The sequence below is a fragment of the Pteropus vampyrus genome, unplaced genomic scaffold (assembly GCF_000151845.1).
Source record: "Pteropus vampyrus isolate Shadow unplaced genomic scaffold, Pvam_2.0 Scaffold92, whole genome shotgun sequence".
Taxonomy (NCBI): domain Eukaryota; kingdom Metazoa; phylum Chordata; class Mammalia; order Chiroptera; family Pteropodidae; genus Pteropus; species Pteropus vampyrus.
Genome location: NW_011888873.1, coordinates 2,285,147 through 2,298,403, shown reverse-complemented (window position 1 = coordinate 2,298,403; position 13,257 = coordinate 2,285,147). Strand labels below are relative to the sequence as shown.

General features: G+C 34.8%; 1 protein-coding gene across 1 annotated transcript in view; it reads right to left on the bottom strand.

Annotated features, from left to right (window-relative positions):
* Positions 1 to 3,265: 3,265 nt before the first annotated feature.
* Positions 3,266 to 13,257, bottom strand: part of CASP3 (caspase 3) — a 19,711-nt gene continuing 9,719 nt past the window's right edge. Inside the window, exons 2-7 of the mRNA XM_011364025.2 lie at positions 12,269 to 12,336; positions 10,084 to 10,208; positions 7,139 to 7,267; positions 6,645 to 6,820; positions 6,234 to 6,354; positions 3,266 to 5,093 (exon numbers count right to left, since the gene is read on the bottom strand). Coding sequence (XP_011362327.1) covers positions 4,864 to 5,093; positions 6,234 to 6,354; positions 6,645 to 6,820; positions 7,139 to 7,267; positions 10,084 to 10,208; positions 12,269 to 12,321 — 834 coding nt within the window. The 5' untranslated portion in view covers positions 12,322 to 12,336 and the 3' untranslated portion in view covers positions 3,266 to 4,863. The remainder of the gene's footprint in view (positions 5,094 to 6,233; positions 6,355 to 6,644; positions 6,821 to 7,138; positions 7,268 to 10,083; positions 10,209 to 12,268; positions 12,337 to 13,257) is intronic.

Genomic DNA, 13,257 nt, shown 5'->3' with positions numbered 1-13,257 from the left:
ACCAACACAGAAGCTTTCTAAACCTGGTTCTTCCGGATTTTTATGGAGGCTTCACCTGGAGTCCATCATCCTGACTGCTTGACATCTGACTGATAACCATTGGGCCCTAGGACTAAGGATATAAGAATGTACTTTTTATAATAAGAACTTTTAACTTCTTTCTTCTTTGGAACACTTCTGGGTTTATTGTCTAGCTGTGTTTCTAGTTTGAAAACTCCAAGGTCCTTGAATAAATATCATTTATTCCTACCTAGCAAAGCTTCCAGATTCTTTGAGTTTTCTCAGTACCACTATCACCTCCCTAACTTTGAGCAGAGTTCTTGCTTTCTACTTCATAGAAAATATAGAAACTTTTACAAAGGAACTTCCTGTCACAAAAACTACAAACCTAGCATCATTCACACCCAGGCTCATACTCTCAGACTTTCTTCCTGTTAAAAAAAAAAAAGTATTTCCTCTCTTCACCACAATTATGTTTAAATTTACCCTGCCCTCATATTCTCAGGAAACCTATAGTCACTTTTCCCTTCAGTATTTTTGATCTTTCTTTTAACTGGACTCTTATCTGAATTTAAACAAGCTCAAATCTTTCTCTTAAAAAAAGAAAACAAAATAAAACAGAAACACTTCAACTCACTTCCCCCTCTAGCTACTTCTCTCTCTCCCTTGTTTTTTAAAGCCAATTTGTCAAGTTTTCTATACCTGTTATTTCTGTTGCTTCACTTTCCACTAATATTTCAATCCCCTCTAAGCTAGCTTGTCTCAATATTTGCACAGAACCCCCTTTTCAGAATTGCTTATAACCTGTCACAAATCCAATGCATATTTAAAGTATTCATTTTCTCTGGATTTTCAGTAATTTGTTACAGCTGGCCATTGCCTCTGGAAACGGTCTTTCCTTGGCTTGCTCACTGTATACTCTTTGTTCTTCCACCTTTGATTGTGGCTGTCCTTTTCAGTCTCTTTTCTTGGGTCTTTAAGTTGGACCCTCCTTCTCTTTTCATGTGTACTCTCCCTAGGTAGAATCTGTAGGTACGACATCTACAAGGCCCTGCACAGACCTCCCTCTTGACCTCATCTACTCTGTTGTTGACTCTCCTCTAGCTACAACAGCCTCCTCAACGCTCCCTAAACCTGCTAGGCAGTAATGAGTTTTGGAATTATTTTGATAGAATCATTGAATTAGCTTTCAATAAATTGGCCAAGCATGCTTCCCTTGAAGGGAACTGCGTGTGGGGCTATAGGTCCCTGAGCTTACATCTAAGTCACTTAAAAACAAAGATTATAGATTAGATAATGGGCTCTTTCAACTTAAACATGCTACTTTAATAGATATTGTACCAAGTTTAAATTTGGTAAAAACATTTTCTTGAGAGATATTTGCGTTTTCTGAACATTCCTAAACATGTCAGTTCCTCAGTTCTTTTCATTACAAATGTAGCAGATGGTAGAGATTCTGTGCATGAAGATTCTTCTGTGGATATTTGTTGATCTGTTCACCAGGTAATAATTTATTATAATCATATTACAAAGGATAAGGATGGAACAGTTAGAGAATCAATTAAGAAACTAATGTGAATAGATATTCCAGTTTGCTCCTTCAACTAAAGAGCTGATACTGAGAATTACTTTAGACTCAAGTTCTAATATTAAGCAAGTTATGATTTCTCAACTAATATGTATAAGTTGAGGTAAAGCAGGAAATAAACAAGCTAAACAAAATCCCACATCATGGCTGTTGGAAAGCTATGGCACCCTCCCCACCCTTACTCTTATACTGACTTATGTTCTCATTACTGAGATAGTTTGGTGTCACTTCCACCCCTTTGCTTTAATTCCACTTTTGAAGCCAGATAACGCACTGGCATGGTTTTAAAGTCAAAATGATATAAAGTAAACATGAGAAATCTCACTTCTATTTGTCCTCATCTACCATTTCTATTAGTTTTTTTTTTATCTTTCTGGTGTTTCTTTATGCAAATGCATTCTTATCCCTCCACTCCCTTTTTTCATAGTGTACTGTATTTCGTCCCTTCTCACCTATCTATACATGCTGGAGATCTCTACTATCAGTTGAGGAGGATTCCCCTTATTGTTTTATAGCAAATTGTGTTACACTGTGTGGATGCATCATAGTGTATTTAACTTGTTTTTACAATTGGGTTGCTGCCATTTTTTACTATTAAAGCAATGTTGTGATGAATAATTGTGTATATAATTTTTTACATGTACAGGTCTATGGGTAATTTGGATTCTAATAAATGAGGTTGCTACTTCAAAGACTAAATAATTTGATATGTATTGCCAGATTCTCCTCCATCGTGAATTATATCGTTTTGCAGTCCCAGCAAAGGGAAAATACATGTCCCCATAGACATACCAACAGAATGTTATCAAACTTAAGGATTTTTGTCAATCTACTAGATAACAGATACCTTAATTTGCATTTCTCTTATTATGATGGAGATTAAGTTATTTATCTGGACATTTGGTCTTTTTTGGTGAACTGTCTGTTCGTGCCCTGGTCTATTTTTCTACTGGGTTATTCTAAGACTTCTTTATAGAGTAGAGAGGTTAGAAAGGGCTCGATTTTCTCAACACATTACAGAACCGTAGCTTTAAGAGAGTCTTAAAGTTATTCACGCCACCCTCTACTCCCTGGAAACAGTAATCTCCTATTCTCAATCAGAAGAATTGTATTTAGTTTTCTGACTTGAAAGTAATATATATTCATTATAGAAATATTGGAAAAAATTTTAAATAATCCATGTTCATACTTTCTTATATTCCTTTTCTAAGTATGTACATAAAATAAAAAGGGACCATCTTCCCCTGTCACATTATCTCCCAGAGGTGGCCATCAGTGAATATCGTGGTTTGTTGTATATAACCCTAGTTCTTCTTTACCCCTCCATTAGCCATATTTAAAATTTATGTGTTGGAAAATGTTTCATTTCGGCAATATCTTATATATTCTGTTACTTATATTTCCACAAAGCAAACAAACAAAACTATGGTCATATTTAGGGATGGTGATCTATACAAACCTAGTATCCTTCCTGACATGGTCATTTTAGAGAGGAGCCAGGAAGAACAGAGGTCTGCCTATCCTATTTGGTAATTTGCTGCCATCTCAAAATACTTGATTATAGGGTCCTGTTGCATCCTTTTTGGCCCTCCTAAATTAAGCACTTGGTTAAAAAATATTTTAACTTCAATTAGTAGGACAACAACAGAAACAACAAAAAACACTAGAACATGCTGGTAATTTTAAGTCAGAATTTATATTTCAAATAAAAACTCATAGCAACAAATTTTTACAAAATTTGGAAACACCTTAAGATAACGTTACATGCTTCATTTACTTAGAAAAAGTTACATAATCCAAATAGCTGTCATTTATAAACATGAGTTTCTTTTTTTTTCAGCAAAAGAAAACTCATGTGAAATATGTGACAGGAAACCAGTGAGACACAATGATGCAGGGACAACTTATCAGCTCCCTGAGTGAGGAAGTTTGGAGCCTGGCCTCCCGGGCTGGGGGCTGTGCTGCTTCTCCTCTCTGGCCTTCAGTTTCCCCATGCATCAAGGGAAGACTGGATTTCTACAGTCCTGTGTATCATGGTCCTTTCATTTCAGAGAACAGGAGATAATTATAACAATATCATTTTCCTTTGATCAGAAACTTCAACAAAAAATAACGTGCTCAAAAATTCTACTACAAAGGGTACTATGGTTTTTATTGTGACTCTCACTGTGTTTGAAAGTTTCCATCTCAAAAGTTTCTGATTTGGTTCACTTTCTTGGAGATCTCTGCCTTGGGAACATCCTCCACACACAGCAGTACACGTGAAGAAATTAGCAGTCCTTTTCCTGAAGCCGTGGCCTATGATTCTGCCTTTATTACAGACTGTGCTGTGCTCAGGCTCAAATCATGGTCTGATTAGAGTGCCCAGCTGACTGATTTACTATTTGTTCCTTACATTTCACTGTTTATCATATTAAGTTGTATTTTAGTATGTTCTTGCAGAATTTCTTCAATTTATCGGTTTGATCAATAGTTTGAGGTTTTTACCTAACAGTACATCAGGTATTTTGCTGGTATGTGAGGCTCAAGAGATTGTATGAGGACAAACAATAAGATACATCTGCTGGTGGATGAGTTGCCTTTCAGTACCTTATAGATCTAACTTTGTCTCCCTCTATTAAAGTTGTAGTTAGTCTTAAAAGAGTCGGCTTAGTTTGCTCACACTTTCAAGTAAAATATTTAGTTTCTTTTTCAATATTAAGCATGATTTTTAAAGATATGCTTCGGACAAACACCACAAAACCATGCGCTCAAACAAATGATCTAAAAATACAGCTGATTTATCTCCAAATACCAATTCTAAAATCAAGGTTTCAAACCTTTGACCATACACATGAATCCCTAAATTCTAGGATATATTATTCCACGTAATCATTTCCATAGTTCGACAAAAACTAGAATTAATACTCTTAAATGAGAGCATATCAATATCACTGAAATTCATTACTATAATGTTTAACTTTTTTCTAATTACTTGAAAATTCATAGGATAGCATCACTAAAACTTGCTAATTATGAGAGCTATTAATTTACAATTATTTCCTCTCATAATGATTGTACTGTTATTCATTTCTTTATTCCTAATTAAATTCAATTTCGACTACCTGATTTTGAGTTTGAGGTAGCTTCATAGTAGTTCTATTGCTATGAAAGTGGCATGTTTCAAAGTTCCACCTGAAGTAGTAGATTAGGTTTAAATGAGGGAAAATTCAATACCAGTTACAACATCATTTCCTCATTTGGCATACAAACTAAAAAAAAAATCATCCATTTCATTAGTGATAAAAATACAGTTCTTTTGTGAGCATAGACACAATACATGGAATCTGTTTCTTTGCATGAAAAGTAGAGTCAAAGGAAAATGACTCAAATTCTGTTGCTACCTTTCGGTTAACTCGAGTAAGAATGTGCATAAGCTCAAGCTTGTCAGCGTGCAGTTTCAGCATAGCACAAAGTGACTGGATGAACCAGGATCCATCCTTGGAATTTCGCCAGGAATAGTAACCTACAAGGCAAAATATAACCAAAACCATGGATATCTGACTTTATAAATTATTAGAGTATCATAAAGGTAAAACAAGCATAAACTTCCACGGGTATTATTATCCATAAAAGGGAAAAAAATAAATAAATGACACTTTCGGTTTCAGGGGAAATTATGCTGGAGGGAGGAGGTAGGCGGGGGTGGCGGGGGGCGAGGCGGGGAACGTGTTGTGCATACACCTCTGCTTTTGGTAAGGAAAAAAAAAGTTGTGGCCTAACTTCACCATTGAATTATTGAGAGTTCTACTTCTTGGGATTCCCTTCCCATGGGGAAGAACAGATAAACACACAGAAGAAGCAAAAGCAAAGATATAAAAAAGGACTATTATAAGTAGCATGATGTTACAATCAGATTATTGGCTTATCCAAGAAATAAATTGCATGTATGCATATACATTTAAGTGTCCTAAATTTGTCTACATGGCATCTGAATAAAGCATAATAAACACATGACAGAATATTTTAAAAAGTGAAAGTGTATTTATTGTACTTTTTTCAGATTAGCTATGAATCCATTGCTTTTAATTTATAAGTACTTTACCTGGAAAGATGCCTGAGTTAAAAAGAAATCATATTAAGCATATTTGAAAATATAACACTGTTTAAAAATACATTTATCCTGTGTTTCCAAACTTTGTGACATTCTGAGTTAGTCGTATAATGCTCAATATTTATATGATGACATGTGCAACACAACCACATATATCATTTTTTATTTTCTTTTCCCTCATTCCACTTCTCCCTCTAATGTACTATTAATATTTACCTTTTATTTTCTATCTTCCAAAGAATTCCTGCAAAACATACCTCTCCCCTATTCAAGAAGTGGATGTAGCTCTGAGTTGGTTTATATTACAATAAAGTATCCTATCTTGTATTAAGTTAATGAATGACACTGTGTAAGTATGCTTTCTTATATATGCCCATTTTCTAGCCAAACTTGGCTAAAAACAACTTTTTTGAGACCTCTCTGTGGTTAACGTACCCTAAAATACCAACGATTAGCTATTTTTTATGGATATCAAAATATTGACAGCCTTTGGAACATACCCTCCATTGTCTAAAATGTACACATAACATTCATTATTTGTAACTTTCTTACCAGGTGCTGTAGAGTACGCATACAGGAAGTCTGCTTCAACTGGTATTTTCTGACACGTCATGTCATCTTCAACACCACTGTCAGTCTCAATACCACAGTCCAGCTCTGAACCTCGGCAGGCCTGGAGGTTAGAAAATAAACGCTTATTCAAAAAAAATGTGTGTACACACCTAATTGATTTCTAAGAGATGCAAAGGCTATGTAAAAATTGATGTTAATTATGCAGGAACTTTTTGATACATCTGAAATTAGAATTTATTCTATATCTCCTTAGTGGTGGTTTAAATGAATGAAAAAGTAACGATAGTTCAGTAGCTGCAGGGAAAAAAATTAATCCTTTGAATAGTCCACAATCAAGTAAATTAATCCCCAATACATCTTCAGTAACCAAGTTGCTCAGTTATATATTACCTGAATAATGAAAAGTTTGGGTTTTCCAGTTAGACTTCTACAATAATCCCCTCTGAAAAAACTTGTTAATTTTCTCAGGTCAACAGGCCCATTTGTTCCAAAAATGATTCCTTCATCACCGTGGCTTAGAATCACACAAATAAAACTGCTCCTTTTGCTATGATCTTCTTTAGAAACTGGAAAAAGTTTACAAATAAGAAAAAACAAACAAAAACGATGCAACTTCAGTCAACAATCTCATATATAATGTATGGGAATAAGATGAAGAAACTTGAGAACAGAACTAAGAGCAACATACCTCAAAGCATTTTAAAAGTTGGCATGAATAACTTCTATTTTACTTATATAAAATATAGAGAAGATTTTATTTACAGTAAAGTTCCACAATTCTTAGGCTTTACTATTATATGTATAATTATGACTAGACCTTGGGCAATAAAATTGTCCTCAGATAAAATTGGACAACGAAGGTCATTCTTTTAATTATTTCTTACCACTGCACATCAATTCCACAATTTCTTCGCGTGTAAGATCATTGCTATTCCTGACTTCATAATTCAAGCGTGTGAATGTTTCCCTGAGATTTGCTGCATCTACATCTGTACCAGACCGAGATGCCATTCCTTGGAACAGAAAGAATTATTATTAATTGCATTTTTTACAAAAAGATTAACTGCTCTAAAATGAAATGACCTATTCAATGATTTACACGATCCACAATAAATCTTCCTTTCAAATGCTAAGAAAATTCAATTATTCTTATCATGGTGACACAAAGTCTTTTTAATTTCCTAGCATGTAAGATATTTCATAATGTAAGCTCTATCAATGTATCATAATGTAAGCAGATGCCAATGTGTTTTAGTCACAAGGATATATTTCACAGCTGCTTAGACAGTAAAAAACAGAAACTTAAAAGCCTAAAGAGGGATTCATTTATGATGGAATACTATTTGCCACAAAAATTTTTATAGACAAACTTTTGCCATGAGAAATTTTTTTTTTTTAATTTTTATAAGTTTTTGAGCTAAATTGATGACTTATGCCAAGGAGCAAGATCTCAAATGTTCCCTGGGAAATGGTCATTAAAAAAAAAAAGACTAGACAACAATAGGATCCTATTTTTTTTTTTAAATTATATATATATATATATATATGTACACACACACATATATATATATATACACACACACACACACACACATATATATATATATATATATATATATATAATGATATATCTCACACATTCAGAATTGTCTCTTTGATTTTAAGTTCCCAACGATTTTAAGATATATGACTACTTTCATAATATCTTTTCAAGGAAAAAAAAACCCCAGAAACCACTACCACATTAATATTGTTCATTAGGCATTCTGCTATGGTAATCTCCTTTAATCCTTCCAACCACTATGAGAGTTATTATGACTAGCTTTATTTGTATAGATGTAGGACATGGAGCACATAGGAATTCGGGAACTTGTCCTAAGTAACAGAGCTAGTGTTAGACCTCTATCCAGGGGTCCAGGGCTTTCATTGCTCCTTAACAGTACCTTCCACATACATGTACAGATTGTATGAGGCACTCAGATTTAAAAATGCTAAAGTGTTGTGGGGAACGCGCTTTAGAATTGAGTAAATTTAAGATCTATAAATAGAAAAAGGAATACGTGTCTATATCTCAAAAATATTAATTATTTCTGAGTGGTATGATTATGAGTGATTTTAATTTTTCTTTGGCTAATATGTACTTTCTAAAATTTCTATTAAAGGCATATATTATTTTTATAAACTTAAAATGAGCTCATCGATGTTTTATCATTGGAAAGGCTGAGGACACCATGCAACTGTGTGACAAGGTGACTGAATTCTGGCCCTGGTTTGTGAGCACTTAGTAGGATAGAAAACGCCAGACAGTCAGAGATCATTGTGAGAACCTGACCTTCAAATTTCAGACAGAAAAGGAGCTAAAGTCATACTACTGGTCTAAGTATTTTTTAGGGGAATAGTGGAATGACAATGCTTAATGGCTGAAGGTGGTATGTAAATTTATAGTCAATAAAAGCAATAAAAATGGTGCCAATCAGATTTAGACATCCATTTTTGACCATTCTTCCTCACTCCTATTATTACTCTCACACCAAATCCTGCTTATCATTCCCAGTGTAATTTGGCTTTCTTTCCATTTTCACCACCACTCGGGTAGATAGCCTCCTAAATTGGATCTGCTGCGCTTCTAGTTTCTTTAAAAATTAGTTCAAATTTGGTTAATATGCCAATTAAAAGAATTACTATGGCATCAATTCGAAGATGAAAAAATGGAGAGATAGCCAAAATTTTCACTCTTAGGGTAATTTATGCAAATTAAGCGAACAGTATATTTAGGGAATGGATTATATAATCGTTAAAATAACATATGAAAATTATACGGCAACTCGAAAAAATGCTTATATTAAGTGGAACAAATAGGATACAATGTTCTTATACATTATGAATAAAATTAATCTTTGAAAGAAACTGTCAAGGAAAAAATATCAAGCCATACATCAAGATGTTAATTAACTTTTTAGGATTGTGAGAAATTTCATTTTTTATTGTCTCTAAAAAAATTCTGAAATGTATTATTAGATTCAAATCATACACAGTAGAGAGATTGAGTAGGGGATCTGGTGATCAGGCTAAGGTGAACCTAAGAGAGGAGTTCCAATAAAGTGGTAGGGGTAAAAAACAGGGAAAACAGGTTCAAGGAGGATGGAAGGAAGTGAAGATGGCAAGCTTAAAGTACATGTTTGCAAAATTTAGGGAAGAAGACCAAAATCAGATCAAAGCTTAAGAGGAAGTAGGCTAAAAGAAAGATCTCTTTGAGACGGGGAATCTGTCATCTTTGCAGGGAAGAGGAAAAAATCAATAGCACACAGGAAGTGAAGCAGGAAAGGGGGATTCAGAACTCAGCTGAGGGTCAGGCACACCAACGCTGAGGCCAGCTCTGCTACTAAATCATCTGTGGGACGCTGTGCATTTACCCTTTCAGTTTTTAAAGAATGGTTCCTTCCCAGAGTTGTTGTAAAAAATAAATGAGAAAATACCTGTGAGGTACCCTATAGCTCCCGGAAAGATTTTAACTATTTGTTAAGATCTTTTCATTAGCATGAAAGAGGGAGCAGGAGGTTAAAGAAGCAAAGGTTCTAAGAGAAGTCAGGGTGGAAGAGGCCGACATGCAGAGAGCAGGCTAGCTGTTGGAAGAGGAAGAGATTCTGATAATGGGTAGAAGATTAAGAGTTCATGTTGTCTTGTAGAACCTGTAGGGTCTTGCTCTAGCTCTACTTCATGGATAGTCTGTGTCACAGTTTAATAACAACTATACTGTTTTTTATATTACACCAAATATACATGGCACGAATATTTGAAAAGAGTTAAAAATCATTTTAATGATACATACCAGTACTTTTATGAAAGTTCTTATTATTGATTATTATACATAAACCCATTTCAGGATAATCCATTTTGTAACTATTGTCCAAGGATATTCCAGAGTCCATTGATTTGCTTCCATGTAAAATCTTTCTGTTTGGAAATTAAACGATAGTTTACAATGGTAAAAATGACCAATGCAACTTTGTAAAACATAAGAACAGCTAACATTTGTTGAATGAAATGGGCCAGACTGTGTGTGACAGGCTTTTTTCCCTCACTTAAATTTCACAAAAACCCATTTCATAGATGAGGAAAGGACCACCATGAGGATAAGCAATGTGCTGACGGTCATGAGGGTACTATGTCAGAGCCAAGGCTGCAGCATCTGTTGAACTTCAGAATTCAGGTTTTTAACCTCTATATATTGTTTTCCTCTATATTTTATAAAAATTTCATCAACACTTTACACCTTAGAAATTTCTTGCAGCTTTGTGAAATATTTTATCCTTGAAGATAACAGTAAGATCTTAAAAATTACCCTGAAATGAAACGAAACCAAAAAAGAGCAAATATGACTCAAAGCATATAGTATTTATTCAAAATTCCTAAATTGTTCCTGAAAACCTGAGCTGAACGAAGTAATAATTTACTAAAACATAAAATCTCTATTGTAAATAACTGAAAACAATTGTCCGAAGGTCATTTATCCAGAAATCTCTGTTACTTAGACCAGGGTCAGCAAACTTTTTCTCAAAAGGGCCAAATATTAAGTATTTTAGGTTTGCAGGCTATATAGTATCTGTAGCATACTGCCTTCTGCTTGTGAAAGTAGCCCAGGACAGTATTTAAACTGAACAGGTGTGCCTATGTTTCAATAAAACGTAACCAAAACCGACTGCAAGTCTGATGCCTGATCCACCAAGAATCAGGAAACAACAGGTCTAGGAACAAACACTGATACCTAAAGTCCATGTACCAATGCGCTTTACCTAAGAGTTATTTCATATTATGCACAATTCTAAAAAAAAAAAATTGTTGGAAAAAGATTAAAACAGTAGATTATAAATTAAAGCAGTCAAGGTTAGAAACAAACTATTACATTTAGCTAGAAGTGAAGATCCCCACATTTTACAGATGAGAAAATTAAATCTCTGAAAATTGAGCGACTTCTTGAAGGTCATACAGATAATGGATCACAAAACTGTAATTAATTCTCTACCACTTCCTACTGCCTTCTTAGCAAGTGGGTATTCCTCTACGAGCAATAAGATAGCTAGGATGATAGGAGGGCACGCCTGATACAGAATAGATTCAAAAAGCATAGGAACATGATAACATCACAGGATCAAAACGGACTTAAATCTGTTTTGGGCTCCCATACAATTTGTTATTAAATTATGTTCTGTATGATATGAAAAGATAAGAAAATATGTAGATCACTTCAAATGGGTTTAGAAAAAACAAACTAAAAACCTCTAAAATGAGATCGCATTTCAAACGCTTAATTTCTAGGAAAATTCCTTTGCTAAACAAACATAGCTAAATCCTTATTGGTAACTTGTTAATAGTACTGCTGTAATACTATTGTTTAGTACTTGAATTAGTTTGTAATTCCCTGAATGGTCCAAAATACTAGGTCTCAGAAATAAACTTGTAGAATTAAAAATATCACAAGAGATCCCAAATGAATTAAGAATGTTTGAGTTTTATCTTTTTCCCTTCTCCATTTGTTGGTTATTAGAAGCATTAATAAGCAGAATATTCCAAAAAGACTGAGAAAAATAAAAGGTAAAAGATAATCTATAACCAGGCAATTCTTTCCTACATTGAGAAATGACATTTCATTTCGGTCTTAAAACTCATGAACAGGAGGCCAAAAAAACCCCCAAACACAAAACCTCTCAAACTGCAGAGTGATTTGGGAAGGTACAGAAGCACCCAGACTTTCGAGTTCTGGCTCTCCTATGGTTCTGGCTCTCCTAGTCTTTCCCTCAATCCTCCCCACAGTTCAGTGAAAGTTTTATGTTAAAAGGGAGATTCAGAGAGGATATGCTAACATGTGTAAAGCCACACAGCTATTGTGGTGGCAAGTCAACAGGGTTTCTCTCTCTCGAAAGCTCATATTCTTTCTGCTTCCCCACTCCTCAATGTTTGCTGTTGTATCACTCCCATCTTTCTCTGATTCTACAGGAATCCATTTAAATACTCACGTTTCTGAATTTTTAATGGATTTTGAATCCACTGAGTTTTTAATGTTCTCCATGGATACTTTTATTAACTAGAATGTAAAGAAAACAGAAGTTAATCAAAATCAATCATTTTAAGATCACTGAATTATATTAATTATTCTAAAGATTATTTCTCCAAATTAAAACATTATAGAGACATTTTCACATCAGCGCTACCACTCCTTCCCTAGCTTCACCTCTAATGTTAAAAGTTTCGGGGAGTAAAATCTGAAGATAATCCTTTGTAAAGGTATGTGTAATGTAGTTCATTTCTCTCTCTCTCAATCTCTTTTTTAACTGAGGAAGAATAATTCCAGATTGATAAGGTGACAGGGCTATGGAGAAAATAACATAGGGTAAGAGACTAGGGGTGTGAGCTACTTTGGCTATGGTGGTTGGGGGAGCCATCTCTGAGGTGACATATTGAGATCTAAACAACATGAAGGCTACCAATAGGGTCTGTCTTCGTTGGGGGAAGGACCAGCTAGAGTCTGGTGTATTCATCCTAGAGCAGAAGAAAGACCAGTTCGGTTAGTGCATGGTAAAGGGAAGGAGTGAAGGGAGATAAGTAGGAAAGGCAAGATCACCTTAGGAGCCAAGAGAAGCATTGACTATCTTAATTGCAAGGAGAAACCACTCGAGTGTTTTAAGCAGAAGAGAGACAGCATGCTTTAAAAAGATCGCTCTGGCAGCTGAGTGGAGAATCAACTGTAGAAGGTTAGAGTAAAAGCGCATAGGCCAACAAAAAGCCTTCTGGAATAGTTCTGGAAAATAATGATGATAGTCTGAACAGGTGGATAAGAAGCTGGAACTCAGGAAGATATCAGGGCTGGAGATATACTGGAGCATTTTGGTATTTAGAGGGTTACTAGAGGAAGTAGGGCCAGCAAGAGACTAAAGAGAGGTGAGTCAAAGGAAGGTAAAATCAGTTGAATATGGTGTACCAAAGCATGCAGAAGTCTTTCGAGGAA